General features: G+C 39.0%; 1 protein-coding gene across 4 annotated transcripts; it reads left to right on the top strand.

The window, feature by feature from the left end:
* Positions 1-840: 840 nt before the first annotated feature.
* On the top strand, positions 841-14,300 carry pomk (protein O-mannose kinase). Of its 4 annotated transcripts, none has more exons than XM_055019247.1 (6): positions 841-1,042; positions 6,921-6,998; positions 7,098-7,223; positions 8,224-10,673; positions 11,304-11,462; positions 13,793-14,300. In XM_055019247.1, the coding sequence occupies exons 2-4, from the start codon at positions 6,939-6,941 to the stop codon at positions 8,992-8,994; spliced, it is 957 nt and encodes a 318-aa protein (XP_054875222.1). In that variant the 5' UTR covers positions 841-1,042; positions 6,921-6,938; the 3' UTR covers positions 8,995-10,673; positions 11,304-11,462; positions 13,793-14,300. The 4 variants fall into 4 exon arrangements, with proteins under 4 accessions (XP_054875222.1, XP_054875221.1, XP_054875220.1 ...); XM_055019246.1 differs by having other exon boundaries at positions 6,939-6,998; XM_055019245.1 differs by having other exon boundaries at positions 6,921-7,223.
* The last annotated feature ends 2,726 nt before the right edge of the window (positions 14,301-17,026 follow it).

The following is a 17,026-nucleotide window of genomic DNA, read 5'->3' on the forward strand; positions in this document are numbered from 1 at the left end:
CAGGGACACAGTCAAGATCATCATCAGTCAGTTCAACAATACCCCAGCAGTTCTACTATCAACAATGCAATCGTGGATACTTTCAGAGGCCACAGTATACTTTCCATTCCTTTTAAAAGAAGAACGAAGACAAGGATCTTATTTTTAATCTGCAGATTATACAGACCTACACTACCTGTCAAAGGTTTTAAAACACTCCAGTTTTTCCAGTTTTTTTATTGGACATTATGCATGTTAATGTCTCATTGTGCTCTGAAATGAAAGCATTGAGCAAAAAACAAATGAAGTTTAAAAAAAATCTACTTAGAAACCAAAATGTATTCTAAGCTTTTGACTCATCAAACTAGCCACCTTTGGCAGATATAACAGCTGAACACACTCGTGGCATTCTTTCTACAATAGAAATGAAATATTCTTCACAAAATTCTTCCCAACTCTGTTGCAGAAGTTCCCATAAATATGTGGCACTTGTAGGTTGCTTTGCTTTCACTCTTCTGTCCAGTTCGTCCCAAACCAGCTCCATGGGGTTTTAGTCTGCAGACTGTGCTGTGACTGTGATTTTGGACACACTGGATTAAACTGTTCAAAATAATAAAAGACTACACTGCCTGGCAGATGTGACTATAGTGGGGAGGAAGGGCCTGTAGCAAGACAATTAATCTAAAAACTCAGGAAAATAGAAGTATGATTTGACACTATAGATATTCTATGAAGCAAATCTAGAAGTGAGTGCTATTAAATTTAATTTAAGAATTCAACAAATTTAATTGAAAGGACATGAGACATCCTGATCCATATTCCTTACCACTTGGTGGCGGTAATGACCCAATACGCTGTTTGCTAACCACCAACAAACCTCAAAGAAGACGTGGAAGATTTTGCTTTGTTTAGTTTTTGTTTTTTTGGATTGGGCTTCTGTTTGCTGGTGGAAGTCAAGTATTAACACTGCAAGAATATTGTGTGTTAAACTGCAGCGGATGGTTTGCTATCACCAAAAAGCGTCTGCTGAATCACAACACCATGTGACCCCGTGTTCCGCCAGGTATGTTTCTCAGTGTCACTAAATAATGCAGGTGGAACGTGAGTTTAAGTTATTATTTCCTGTGCTGTTTACATTGACTAAACGTAACCTAGCTGCGTCTTTTTGTCTTTCACCTAATCTGTCTGTCTTAATAAAAAAATAGAGCATAGCATAACATTACAGCTGCTGGCTGTTTACAGTCAAGCGCATCTTATCCATAGTAGCACAGCATGTGCTCATACATTAGTCCTGGACGGCACAAAACGACAGAGCTACGTCAGTATTCCAGAATAAGTAGTCAGTACATCGAGTTTTATTTCCCTAGTGTACGACCGAAGTAGTGTTTGTATCACAATGCCACTTTAGCAATATCGGATTCCAGACATGGGAATTGCTTTAGCTTTACTGAGGGTTTAGAGAGGGATCCTTGTTTAAGCCCTGATTGCACCTCGTTTCTACATAGCCGTGTGCTTCATGTCCAGTCTCGCCAACTTTATTATCATTCCAGCTCAGCACAAGGGATACAGTAGAATTCAGCTCAGTTCATTTTATTCAGTTATTTATACAACGCCAATTCACAACATATATCATCACATAACGCTTAAACATACACTACCACTCAAAAGTCTGGACTTCTTTGGACACACCTTCTCATTCAATGTTTTTTTTTTTATTTTTACTACTTTCTACATTGTAGATACATACTGAAGACATCAAAACTGTGAAGCAAGACATATGGAATCTACTCATGTAGAAAACAAACAATTGTGAAATAATTCTAAACCTGTCTTATATTTTAGATTCTTCAAATAGCCACCCTTTGCTTTTATTACTGCTTTGCACACTCTGGACATTCTCTAGATGAGCTTCATGAGGTAGTCACCTGAAATGGTTTTCACTTCACAGGTGTGCCTTGTCAAGGTTAATTTGTGAAATTTCTTGCCTTCTTAATGGGGTTGAGACCATCAGTTGTGTTGTGCACAAGTCAAGTTGGTACACAGTTGAGACTGTTAGAATCCATATTATGGCAAGAACCAATCAGCTAAGTAAAGAGAAATGACAGTCCATCATTACTTTAAGAACTAAAGGCCAGTTAGACTGGAAATTGTAAAAACTTTGAATGTATCCCCAAATGCAGTTGCAAAACCCATCAAATGCTTCGACCAAACTGGCCCACATGAGGACCGCCCCAGGAAAGGACGACCAAGAGTCAGCGCTGCTGCTGAGGATAAATTCATCCGAGTCACCAACCTCAGAAATCACAAGTTAACAGCACCTCAGATTAGAGCCCAGATAAATGCCACACAGAGTTCTAGTAGCAGACACATCTCTACATCAGCTGTTCAGAGGAGACTGAACCAGGCCTTCATGGTCAAATAGCTGCTAAGAAACCACTACTAAGGAAAAGCAACAAGCAGAACAGATTTGTTTGGGCCAAGAAACACAAGGAATGGACATTAGACCAGTGGAAATCTGTGCTTTGGTCTGATGAGTCCAAATTTGAGATCTTTAGTTCCACCCACCGTGTCTTTTTGCGACACAGAAAAGGTGAACGGATGGTCTCTACATGTGTTGATCCCATGGTAAAGCATGGAGGAAGAGGTGTGATGGCGTGGGGGTGCTTTGCTGGTGACACTGTTGGAGATTTATTCAAAATTGAAGGCAAACTGAACCAGCATGGCTACCACATCAAGGACTATTTGACCAAGAAGGAGAGTGATGGAGTGCTCCGTCAGATGACCTGGCCTCCACAGTCACCTGACCTAAGCCCAGTCCAGATGGTTTGGAATGAGGTGGACCACAGAGTGAAGGCAAAAGGGCCAACAAGTGCTCAGCATCTCTGGGAACTCCTTCAAGACTGTTGGAAAACCATTTCAGGTGACTACCTCATGAAGCTCATGGAGAGAATGCCAAGAGTATGCAAAGCAGTAATCAAAGCAAAGGGTGGCTATTTTGAAGAATCTAAATTATATAACATGTTTTGATTAATTTCACACTTTTTTTTGCTAAAGAATTCCATACATGTTCATTCATAGTATTGATGCCTTCAGTGAGAATTTGCCATGTAGACTTTAAGTCTAATCTTAAAGGTAAAACTGGGAGCTGATTCCACTCCAGAGGACCTGATAACTGAAGGCTCTGCCTCCCATTCTACTTCCGGAAACCGTGGGACCCACAAATTACGATGGAACTTGGTCATTTGGAATTTTATTTGCGAGATGCAGGATTTTAAGTTCTATTCTAGATTTTACAGGGAGCCAATGAAGAGAAGCTAATATGGAAAAAATATGACCTTTGTTACTGGTTCTTGTCAATTACAGTAGTCCAGCCTAGGAGTTTTAAATGCATGGACAGTGTTACACGGATTGAGTCTGGCAAGTGTCTTTCTTACACTTATTGGAGACCGATTACTACAGTATCAGGTCGTCTGGCAGAGGGCTGGCTGTCGCTGCTGTATCAGTGTTGAGTTTCTCAGAGTGTGCTTAGAGGTTGAGGGGTGTGTTGGGGAGTGAAACATCAGTGTTGTAATCACACAGAGGTATCTTATACTCTGTAATGGCTCGTTTACCTTGCCAGATTTGTATATCTGGTGTAGGTAAAGGGATTGTTGAGCTTTTTGGGGCGTTGTCCCTCCTAGCCAGCTTAATGCCACAGGGCAGGTTAGATCTTGCATTCTGACTGCTGCTTCATGACCTGCTTATATTCTGCATTCGAGACTGTCAGCACCTTGTATACTTCAGCTGTGAACCATGAGTTTTGGTTTGCCTGTATTTTGATGGTTTTAGTTACCAATATTCAGGGCAGTTCCTCATGATGAAATAGGATTCATTCCATACAATTGCAGTAGTTTGTATCTATATGTTCTGCACATAGACAGTAGTGCCAAGCATGTGCACCACTACTCTTGTATCATAGTCTTGTGTCAACCTGTAGAGTGTATAGTTTAACCAAACCATAACTAAGGCTCGGTTAAGTGAACTAGCGTTTGTCATTGGTCCACATTGCAATAAGGATATGGTATAATTAGAGCACATAAGGAAATAATATAAATAGTGTTCCTCCTGAGTAGCTACAACAGAATGCACGTTATTTTGTAAAACTAAATGATAAATTTAAAGCAAAGTTGGACAAACTCACCCAGTATGAATTCAGTAATGCTTTTAGATATAATTTTAGTGACACTAGAAAAACTGCAAGATTGTAAAGTATGTTAAGCAAAGTCACAAAACCACTAAATAAGAGTCCCTAGTAGGATATTACAGTTGTTATTATACAGGGCTTTAAATGATTAAGGGAACTACAGCTCCAGATTTTTCCGGTGATTGAGTTATTGCTAGCGACAGTATTTTACAAATGCGTTCTGCTCACATGTTCCACGCATTCATACTGAGGATCACCCAGACATGTAACAAGCATGGAAAATTAAAATATGTTAGCAGGTGGAAGCTAGAAGTTGTCTAAAACCTCATGGTGTATGACTGCATTGACTTTGGACTTGTTAAAACACAGTGGACCAACACTAGCAGATGACAACACAATCCAAATCATCACAGACTGCAGGAGCCTCACACTAGACTACAAAGACATTGGATTCTGTCTCTCTCCACTTTTTCGTCACAGTCGAGGACCTTGATTTACCAATAAAATGCAAAGTTAACTTTCATCTGAAAAGAGGACTTTGGACCACTGAGCAGCGGTCCAGTTCATTTTCTTCTCAGCCCAATTCAGATGCTTCTGATTTTCAGGATTGACTTGATATTAGGAATGCATGCAGCTTCTTCCCTGAAGACATCTGTGATTGGTGGCTTTTGATTGACCGACACCAGCCTCAGTCCACCCTGCAAAGTTCTCCAAAGTTCTTGAATCAGTTTTTCTAAGAAATCCTCTCAAAGCTGCTATCATCCCTATTGCTTGTGCACATTTTTCTCCCACACATTCCCCTTTCAGTCAAACTTTCATTATTATCTTTTGATACAGCCTATCTACCCTTCTTGTGGAGGGTGTCGATAGTCTTGTCAAGATCCTGAATTTCTAATTTTCATAAGCTATAAGCCGTAATCATCAAAAATTTAACAGAAAATGACTTCAAATATTACACTTTATATGTAATGAGTGTAGAATATATTGCAATTTCACTTTCCTAAACAACAGATGGGAAAAAAGAAACTTTTTAGAGATGTTCTAATTTTTTGAGATGTACTAGTGTGAGCTGGGAAAAAAATCACTAAGGATTTCTGCTCACAATTTCTTCAGTTAACATCTGAAGACATTCTGCTGTACAGTTCTGGACCAAATCAGAGAAAAACAATAACATCAATGCATGCATTTCAGCATTTACAAAAAATTTTCTCAAGGGACTTACTTGCAGAGTATCCATATTGAGGGCAACAGTTCAACCTTAAAACTACAGCAGAGAATTGATAGAAATTTCCAGGGTTTTAGATGTAACAAACCTAAGGGTCCAATCAGCCAGCTTGTGCGGTGGGGCGTATTGTATCGTTGCCATTCTTCAGAATCAGATTCTGCCTTCAACATGTTTGACTGAAATACTCCAATATTACAATTTACCATTGTGTCGAGTAGAGTGGTTTATAGGGCCAAAACAGAGACAGTATAGTTTGTCACTGAAAATATAATTTGGCATTGAAAATACAGTTTGGAAAAAGAAAACATTTGAATTGAATTATTTGTGATTTAACAAAAGAGCATCCTGCTGTTTATTGCTTTGATTTTATGTTATTTCTTATGTTCTTAAACTTGTATGATAGTCAAGAGGAATCACGTCCTAGTGATTATTAAGGGAGAGGAAGGAAAGAAATGTTCCAAAATTTTGCTCTTCAATTCTGAATTTAGATGAGATGAAGATTTAGGGGTTTTTTGACATACAAATGGAAATTTTGTTTTGGAGAAAGAATAAAAATTCAACCCCAAAAATACAATCCATATGCATAGCGGTCAGAATGAAATGGTTTACAGGTATTTATTTGGCCTGGGTGACAGGCAGCCTTGTCAGAGTAAACGGTATCATGAGAAAAGAGGACTACATTGGACTTTGTTAGCAGATTTGTCATGGATTAGTGGAGTATGGGATATTCACTAAAACACATTTTTAAAAAGATGAAATTGTTGAAAGTTGTCATTTACGCTACTGGTAAAAAGTTTTAGAACACCCCAAATTTTCCATTTTTTTTTTGAAAATAATGCACTTTAATGTCTCATTGTACTCTGCAATAAAAGCATAGAACAAATAAACAATTTAATTTAAAAAAGAAGTCATGGAATCAATTTAGAAACCAAAATGTATTCTGCTCCTTTGACTCATCAAAGTAGCCACCTTTGGCAGATGTAACAGCTGAACACACTTGTGGCATTCTTTCCACAATGGAAATTAAATATTCTTTAGAAAGTTCTTCCAAACTCTGTTGCAGAAGTTCCCATAAATGTGTGGCACTTGCTTTACTTTCATTCTTCTGTCCAACTCATCCCCAACCAGCTCCGCGGGGTTTAAGCCTGGAGACTGAGCGTACCATTTTGTTCTTTTTGGAATAATGAAAGGTGAGAGTTTTTCCACACAGCTGACCAATCACAGTGGCCAGTGGTTTCAAATTATATATATAGTATAAGTATGTATTAGGGAATATCCGAATATTCGGTCGTTACAGTGGTAGCTCGTTCCTTCACCCCCCCGATGACATGGTATATATGTAAATGCAAATGTCCTCCAGTATTTACACATTGGAACTTGACTTATCAAAGAGCAAACATCACCTTGCTCTTTAGCTTGGAGAGTGCTGCTGGACCCCTACACAAAATTGTTGGGTGAGGTTACCAAGAACATTACAGTACGTACAATTGACTACATTCAAAGCACTGACCACACCCAATGTTCCTCTCACAGGTTTATTTTTCATTTCAGATGCAGAGCACCATGGGTCGGCGCAGCGGTAGCAGTGTTGTCTCTCACAGTATTCCAGTAGTGAGTGTGTGCATCGCTGCTCTGCTCCTCAGCAATGCCATAATTTACCTTTATCTGGACTCTGTGTATCAGACTGATGAGCAGCTGGTGTCTCCTCAGATGGGCTGTGTGCCTCAGCACTTTAAAATCTCAACCATGAAAAACTGCACACCCTGGCTCCAGTGTTCACAGATAAATTCTGAAGTACGCAAGTTGAAGATGATCGGCCAGGGAGCCGTTAAGAAGGTAAATGGACTTTTACACTGTATGTCAGCCTAATTTATTGTCTGTGGATGAGATAGCACAAACGGGACATCAACACAAAGCATTAAATCTTATCTTCCCGTTTGAATGAGGATTTACTAGTTCAGTCAAATCAAGCACAAAATGCTACAAATTATATTTTATCTTTGACTTGTGCTAGGTAATACAATAAGATAAAAAAGATTAACTTCAGGATTTTACAGGATTACAAATAGCACTATGTTGACAGCGTCAAGCAGGTGGAAATGAACTGTGAAGACACAGTCTATCACCTGGACAGTGTACAAGGTCTTCACGCTCACACTATTTTATAGTTTGTCTTCAAAGAAGTATTGTTCCTGGACAGTAAATTATTAACTTAATAATTAACTGCAGCACAAAAGTGAAGTGTTTGATGAAAACCTCATACATGTAAGACCTTTAGTATAGGACCAGTGTATCTCAAAAAATCGTAAAAATCAAAAATGTAAATCCTATGGGTATCAGTGGATGAATATGAGTATCACTTGTTATTGCAGCAGAGGCTGTTCTCCAAAGCTTTAAATATAACAACAAAAAAAATTCACTGCAGATATTTTAATTTGGCATAACAGGAAAAGCACAGTTGTAACTATTTTTTCTAATGGTGGCCTAATATCAGTTGACCCATTAAGTCATGTCAGTCAACAAGCATGCACAATACCAGGAGCTTTAATTGTAGCCACTGTTATTATCAACACTGACATCTGCTGTGACATTTTTAGAATGTCTTGAGAAAGTTCTGTTGTGGAGCATCAGTTGTGCTTAAAATTGAAGTATGGTTGGCATTCATCAAACTGAAATGAGCAAATTCATGACAAGTTTGCAGTTAAGAATACAAAATGCATTTAAGAATCCAAAAATGTTGCTGAATGAGGCAAAGTGACATAAGCAGCAGTCAGTATGTTTTGAGCAGCTTTAAGTCTAGACTTACTGACCTCCTCGTTTACACTTCTTTCCCCAGGTCTACCTGGCAGAGTGGAGAGGTCAGAAGGTGGCTCTGTCCAAACTTGCCTCCATGGATTACCTAGAGGATTTTGCCCATGGACTGTCCATGTTACAGGCCTTACAGGGCCCCCAAGTGGTGCAGTTGGTGGGGTCTTGCCTTGAAGATCAAACCCTTGTTACAGAACACCACCCACTTGGCTCACTGCTTAACTTGGATGTTGTTCTTGCACAAGAGCAGCACCAGCAACACAATACATGGCAGATACGGCTGAGGCTGGCTACAGATTATGTCTCCATTCTTCATTACCTCCATAACAGCCCAGCTGGACGTCGAGTCATGTGTGACTCCAACAGCCTGGAGAAAACTTTGTCCCAATTTCTGCTGACAAATGATTTTCACCTGGTCGTGAATGACCTGGATGCGCTGCCTGAAGTGGACTCATCCAGAGGCTCATTTGTAAAATGTGGCCACCGGGAGCTTACTGGAGATTTTGTGGCCCCAGAGCAGCTATGGCCATTCAGAGACAGTAGGAAACCATTTTCAGACAATCTCATGCCAGAGTATGATGAGAAGACAGATATCTGGAAAATCCCAGACGTGACATGGTTCCTGATGGGAAAGGTACCTGGTGGGGATTTGGTCCACTTCCATCTTTTTCAGATCCATGAGGAGTGCAAGAAGGAAGACCCAAAGCTCCGCCCCTCAGCTCTTGATGTTTTGAAGGTGTACAAATCAGTCTACAGCAGCATGGTGCAAGACAATTTCGGTTTTAGAGACATGCTATAGACTGACAAATTCCTTAGAAATATCATAAATGTACAATCTACATTTGGGCAACAGTTTCACATTTGCAGTATAGTAAATGCTACCAAATTATTCTTTCATCTAGTAGCAGTTAGACTCCTGTATTCTGTATATTTCTGTATTTTGTTGTTCCTGATCAACCCATCTCATATGAAATCTAGTTTAATTTTGAAACATTTTTAATTTATCTAATGCAAAAAGTGATATGTAACTAAAGTACCAAACTACTCTGGAAAATTCTTTCTCTTTTTGATTTCTTCACCAAGGTCTGTTTTTATTCATTATAACCTTGTTAGCAAAGAGTAAGTCACAAAGAGACATTGCATTGGGAGAGTTGGTAGCAATAATACATAGTTACTGTTGTCAACATTAAATGCTGATGTTTTAAAGTAGTTCATCCACAATTATTTGTAGAAAATCTGTTTCCCAGTTCACTGCCTCTTTATGCAGTTTTGATGCCCGTGTTGTTAGCCATATGGATAGATTTTCTTGGATATTCCAAAAGATGCTGATGTCAAACAAATTGAGCTCATATTTTATGATCTGTCAATCTGTCATAAGCTAAAATGGTTTCAGCAGAGGAAGTTCTAAGAACATGTTTTGTTGGGAATAAATTTATTTCTGGTGACTCTTGCCACAATCTGGATTACACCAACTGCTTACATCAAAGACACACCTTGAGCATTGTTAGCTGAAAGGTTTGGAAGCAGAGTGGTCTAACCCACTTTCTGTAGTTTTTGAGAAAAATGGGCTCAAAGTTATGTGCTTCCAAGAAAGGTCTAACATTCGAAGCGTCACTGTAACGCTATATTTGGTTGTGGTTAGACCACTAGATTAAAATCTAGACCATAAAATATTACAGAAATTATATAAAACTCAGTTTTGATTTTTTTGTGGGTTACACCACTCTGCTTCTAACCCCCTCAATTACACGTGTACAGTATGAGGGTAAATTGTGAACCACTACTTCATTCATGCTGGGTGTTGAATCAAGAAATGTTTCACTTGGTATTACATGCATAAAATAAACCTGCTTTGGTGGAACATTTAACATCAATTGCTTATGGTAACATTTTTCATAAAAGTATTTGATGTACTGTGAGTTGGAAAGCCATGATTTTTCTTTTAGCTCAATAACAATGTTGTATAACTCTTGCAGTTGGGACCACTGTTCCCTCTAAGCTGCGCGCGTGCGCAATTGCGCACTGCTGACACGGTCTCTGCGCACAGAAAATCTGCGCTGCGCACAAAAAAAAATCCAACCTAAATTGTAAATAAAATATACACGTAACAATTCAATCTGTGCTATTTTTCAATGTGAGTCAGTGAGTGACCGGTGACTGGCTGCTGCAGCCAATGATGCGATTCACATACGTATTTACCATAGACTGTATATAATGGTGTTTACGCAGCTAATCAACGTCAGGTGTCCTTATGTGTAGCCACCGTTGTTCTCATAGATATGAATGAGTAGGTAGGACACGCCCCTTTGAGCTGCGTGCTACAGCGAGGCTAAGCTAGTGGGGGCAAAGTTTAGTGCATTCCGTTGATGTAGACGGCGTGAAAACGGAAACAACAAGTATGCCGTCTCACTGTGCTGCATACAGTTACACACTACGTCGTACGATTGAGGCAAGGAAACTTGGAATGACTTTTCATAGGTAAGAATAGTTTTTGGCTCTTTTTTCATTATGAAATCTTGTTGAGAGCTTCCAGTCTATGAGAGCTAACTAGTTAGCCACTAGCAAAACACTAAGGCGAGCTAGCAGCTTGACAAGCAAATACCAGACGATTAATAGTAGCTGTTGTATAGTTGTACAAGCAGTAGTAGTAATACTAAAAGTACAAGCAGCAGTAGTAGTATAAACAGCTGTTAGAGTCATAGAAGTAGTATCAGCATTTTTAATAGTATTACAAGTTGTAGTAGCAGTGCCAGTATCAGCAGCAGTAGTGAGTGCAATACCACTACTACTAGTAGTAGTCACATTGCTATTACTACCACCAATACTACCAATAGTAGTTATAAAGCCTAACTCATGTATATCCAGATTACCATCTATGTTCTTCCTCCAAACCCATTTTATGATTGGGATTACAGGCAGTTCTTTACGACTGCTCTCAAATAATTGAAATGTTACTAAACAAGGTTATACTTATCAAATTAAATAGCTCTGGTTTCCAGTATATTGGCGAATTCGGTTCTTTGTACTTAATTTATTAGCATGATTTCTTTTTAATATGTTGTGTACAGACTTAATTACTCCTCTGTCTACTTTTCTTACTCCATGTAGGTTTCCCAGAGACTATGGGTTGAGGAGGAATTGGAAGTTTGTCGGCTTAGACCTGGTGTCATTCCATCAGTGTTAAACTTCCCGGCTCATCTTGGAAGAGTACGTGCCAGAAAGATCACGACCAAACAGCCTTGAGATCTTAGGCAGCGTCTCCCTGAGGTGGGTGTCAATGGTGTTCATGGTCAGGTCTGTAGTAATCCCGTCAAAAAACAAAACAGAAAAAAATCTAGATTATAAATCAACATGTAACCAAAGCACTCTGTGTATAACGCCATAGTATAGGATGTAGTTCAGAAAATGTCAAAGTATAGTATACTTTACTCAAGAATAACATAGTATGGCCTGTAGTTCATAGTACAGCATGTTGGCAAGAAAAAAAAACAAAACATAGATTATTATGTGGTTCAAAAAGCGCAAAATGATAGGATGTTGCCTAAAATTGTCATGTATGATATGTGGTTCAAAAAATGTCATAGTGCAGTATATTGTCAAAATAGTATGTAATTCAAGAAAACATCAGAGTAAAATATGTTGTCGAAAAAATGCCATAGAATAATAATTTCATTGCACAATTAAAAGTATAGTAACTTTTAAAACTGTTCGAATTCTTATATGTTGCTAAAAAAAACAAAAAAAAACGGCCCGAAAGCAACCCTCGAGTGGCCCTAAAGCAACTGCCGAGTGATTGGGACTTGGGTCCGAGAAAAACAGAAAAATATCTTTCAGTAACACTGACAAGTTCTTACAAAAATTCCAACATTATTGCAAACACTGAATGCAACACTTACCGTAACCTAGCAACTAACCCACAATGCATTGTGTTGAGTACACGCGTTTGAAAAGTTAACATTAGCAGTTCTGTACAGGCGAAAATAGCATCATGTCTTTTTCTATCCTGAAACGACAAATCGGCGAGGAAAACCGTCGGTTTAATCCTGCGTGGACTGACAAGTATTTATTTATTTACCACCAAGTCCGAACGCCAAACCAATGCGTTTACTCTGCAACGAGTGCTTTGCAGTGCTAGAAGTTTATAATGTCCGAAGACACCACATTGAAAAACATGCTGCGTTTCGGACAAACTTTCCCGAGGGATGTCATGAGAGAGCGGCTATAATTCAGAGTTTGACTGCATCTTACAACCGGAGCTGTACTACAATGAAGCGACTTGCACAGCTCAGGAAAGGGCCACGAAAAAGAGGCCGTTCACAGACTCAGAAACTGTGAAGGACTGCATGTTGGCTGTCGTGGATGAAGTTTTAACGGACGATAAAGTTAAGACGAGTGTGGCATCTGCTATTAAACAGGTCTGACACGTCAAACATTCTCGCCACAGATGTCTTCGAGACATGGTAAGTGCAACAAAGCAGCGTGCTGTAGCAGACACTAAAGGTAGTTTTATGTATTTATGTGACTATTTTCTGTTCACTTAATATAAGTTTAATATTTAAGAAAGACATTTTGTTTTGACAGTTATTTCACTTAGTTGCACTTTATTATGCACTTTGATGTCAGCTTTATTTCATTTCAAAGAGATAGAAACTATCACTGTGCCCACTGTTTATTTTTTTTGATTATATGCACTGAAGATGTGACTGTCTCAGATGAGACCGAATATGGACAGGGACAAACTCTGTTTTTTGTTATTTCAAAAGAAGAAAAATGTCTCAAGTTCTGAAAAGTTACTGTTAAGCAAGTTACTTTTTAATGCACTTTGAGATGTGGCCAAAACAAAAGATGGTGTTTCTAATCTGCACTTAGTTTTTATGTTCATATGCACCTTAACCTGTGCTTATATTTACCTATCAAAATGTGTTGCAGTTGTGTGTTTGAAATGTAAAATTTAAAGAAGCAGTATTTCAGCACAGGTTTAGTTTAAGTACTGCTCTTCTATTGTGTTTATTTCCTTTTGGATGTGGCAATATGTTAATAAACATCCAGTGTGTTTGTTATCTTATTTGTTTGTGTTTATTTTAAATGGTTAACTTTGCTCACTGTCTGCTAAAAACGTCCAGCCCAGCTCATGTTCTTAATCTGAAAATCCGGCCCGAGTCAATTTTTAATTGAATAGCCCTGGTATAGTGTGTCGCCCAACAAACATCATAGTATAGCATGTCGCTCTAAAAACGTCACAGTATAGCCTTTAGTCCACAGCTGTCAGTAGGAGAGGAGCAACACAAAAACAGTCCAAACGCTGGTTTCCAGAGGGTTAGACGAGAATTTATTTGAAAGAGTAAGTTTACAACAACACAACATGTGAGGGGGTTAAAAACAAATGGTTGTTAGTAAAACAAAAATAAATAAACAGAACTAAAAGTGAACTTCACGTTGACATTGATGGGTATTCCAACCAGGAGCAAAGTAAAAGATAATCAATACAAAAAAAACCTCTTCCTGTTCACCTCTTAAAACCCAAAAACACACCGCAGTGGCACCCTAAACTAAAACTACCAATGGGCTCCCTGTTTTCCTTTCTGAACAATTCAAAGGTCCCTCTCTATCTCCCCACACATCCACCAACCACTGGAACACATCTCCAAAGTTCTGCTGGGCCAGCTCAGCTTCCCCTCAGAAGAAGTGCCGCCACCTGCCAGATGAAGGAGCCTTTTGAGAGGCAGCTGGCATCGTGATTGGACTGTACTTTGGTCTGTTCCAATCCAGCTTCAGCTCCAGAGACGGCAGGCGGGACGAGTCAACGGAGGCCGGGTGGACGAAGGCATGCAGCTGAGTACAATCCAGAAAACAACAGAGGAGGAGTGCAGCGACCCAGGGCCAGAACAAGCAGAGTATCATGGTATGTCTCTTAGAAAACATCATAGTATAGCCTTTGGTATGAAAAAACACCGTCATATACATCGTATATTGTACAAATAACAAGTCAAAGGAAAGAGACATACATTGTAGAATTGTAGTAATTGTGGGCTGACTGATTTACTGATTATCAGTATTTTATTTTTTACTGATTTATGGTAATAAATACATTTAAAAATGGCGCTACTTTGGCTCTGAACCTTTATCTACCTGTGGTCGCTCTGTCTTCTGGAGTGATTTGATTGGTTATACGTCACGAATAAAAGTCCTTTAACTTAACATCTGTAAACAAAACAAAAACGTATCAACAACGTTTTCTGTTAAACTTTGTGTTCTTGTAACTTTAACTCCAAGATTTTAAATACTTTCATTTACTGCAAATGAATATCCAAATGAATATACTCCAAATGTCTCACTAATAATCATTATCAGCCTTAAAAACCCACAAAACACCCCTCTATACTCGACCACACTTAGTACAGTCCGGTTACCCCTTCTATAAATCTGCTTGGAATCTTCCACTTCCTGTTTGTCAAAGTGGCCTTCTACCTGGACAGGTTTTGTTGGAGCTCATGCAGCAAACATTTTGGGTAACTGCACTTTAATATGGATGGATGACACTGAATTAGAGTCTGTATTAAGGAGACTGAGTTAAGATATGTAGCTCTGTCATTAAATACGAAATTATTTCTCAAAATTCAAAGAAAGAAGTCTGAAATGTTTGCTAGGTTAGCGTCCCACATGTTCTTTGGCTCAGCTAAAGCTAACTCTCTCCAACTTCTGGATCTCTTGAGTTGCTTGTTGTTAAAATATCTTGCTAGATTTGCTGAAGCTCAGAAAGTCTGAGATGTTGGTTCAAAATAAGCTTATTCTCAAGTCTGATCTGAACTGTCCTCTTTTGTTTGAACTTTCCCTAAACTTAGGAGTTAATGACAGAGCAGCACATCCAGACTCAGTCTCATTTATGTAGAGATTAAACTTCAGTGTCATTCATTGATGTTAAAGTGCAGTTTTTCAAATGTTTGTTGCACATGCTCCCAACCAAACCAGTCCAGGTGGAAGATGATGTGAAGAGAAAGTTCCAGAGGATGAATATCACACATTTACGTTGGAAATAAATGTCCTTCAATTTGACATTGTCATGCAAATGATGTTCAAATCTTTGAGTACTTTGCTGATGTTTGTTTCTAAGTGTTTTTTGACACTCGGCCCCAAAGATTAAAACCTTTTACGGCTCAGAAGCTGCAACAATTCGCACATTATCAACTACCTTTCTGACTAAACTAAGATAAAAAGTGAAAAACTGCCTGATTCCTGCATCATGAATGTAAATCTTTTTGGTTTTTATGACAGTAAACTGAATATATTTGGGTTTGACATTTTATAAACCAAAACAAATGAATTACTGGAGAAAACAATCAACAGATTAATGGTCAAAGAAAATGTGTTTTCCAACATATATGGCTGAATTACTCCATTACAAAATACATACAATTTTAATTCAATTTTATTTATATAACGCCAATTACAGGTCAAATTGTCTCAAGACACTTTATTTTTATATTTTTTGTCATATTTAAAATATGACAATGTAAGAAATTTAAACCTCTTTACTAATCCAGTTTATTATTTGGTTTTTAAGAGACTAATCAACAACTAAAATAACTTTCTCCACTAAAACTAATAAACATGAGGTCAAATAGAAGGAACAGTTTTAAATACTGCAGTCCCACGACGATAAGAATAAAGTTTGTCAACAAAAACTAAATGTGCTGGTGGATTCCATTAAAGTCCTAATAAAGGATAATAAAGTGTGATACTAAAGGTTTGTGGTGCTAAAAATCTCCAAGTAAAGATATCAAGTTGAACATCTGGATGGAGGTTGATAAAAGTTGACCTCCCTTCATTTCTCTGGAGCCGACTCCATGGATTTTATGGATGGTGGTTAAAGACCTGCTCTTCTAGTCATCTTCCTTCTAGTTGCTGTAAAAAGTCAGTCCATCCTGGCCGACTTCAACACCTCTTCATGACAACTTGTTCTGCCTCCGACCTCGTGGAAACTCAAGAAACTCGGGGAAAACCCATCGAGACTCGAAGAACTCGTCAAGACTCGAAGAACTCGTCGGGCGGGGGAAGATGTGGTGGGTGGTGGGGGGTGGTGGGGGAGTAGAGGGGGGAGGCCGCCACCCACCTCCCCGCCTACTCTCCGCCCTGACTCCACCCAGACTCCGCCTTGGCTCTGCCCATGTGGTCACTTCAGGAACTACGATGCCAAAGGGACGACGAATTTATTTCTTTTTGTCTGATCTGTAGCTCAGTGAGTTAAGGATTTGCCTATGGAGCTGCAGGTCGCTGGTTCAAGACCAGACACTTCTTAAATTTTCTCAAAATCCTGACAAAGACAAACAAAGAAAACTGCCAGTGGCGGGTCTTGAACCTGCGACCCTCCGCTTGGGAGTCCTCTTCTTATCCCCCTGAGCTACTCGCTCAGATACTAATTCTCCTTTTTTTTGCGCATTTATCATCTATTTTTTGTCGTTTTCGAGTTTTTTTTTTTACTCGAGTCTCGACTCGACCGTTTTTCTCAGGAGGTTGGACTTCAGCCTTTGTGCTGGAGGGTGGAACCCTCATTTCCAAGACTTTCCAAAGCCTCCAGACCTCCCGAGTCCTCAGGACCTGAGCTTTCACACAGTCTGAGGGCTGAAATTTTCTAAGTCCCACAGTAGATCTCTATTAGATTGAACTTTCAGACAGTCCAAGGACTGATATCTTCTAAGTTCCTGAGTAGTTCTCTGTTAGTTTGAACCTTCAGACAGTCTGAGGACTGAAATTTTAGAAGTTTCTTAGTACTTCTCTGTTAGTTTGAACTTTCTGGTTAACAGAAGCCTTAAAACTTGTGACCATGAGTCTTG

This window comes from Amphiprion ocellaris, chromosome 17 (assembly GCF_022539595.1).
Source record: "Amphiprion ocellaris isolate individual 3 ecotype Okinawa chromosome 17, ASM2253959v1, whole genome shotgun sequence".
Classification (NCBI taxonomy): domain Eukaryota; kingdom Metazoa; phylum Chordata; class Actinopteri; family Pomacentridae; genus Amphiprion; species Amphiprion ocellaris.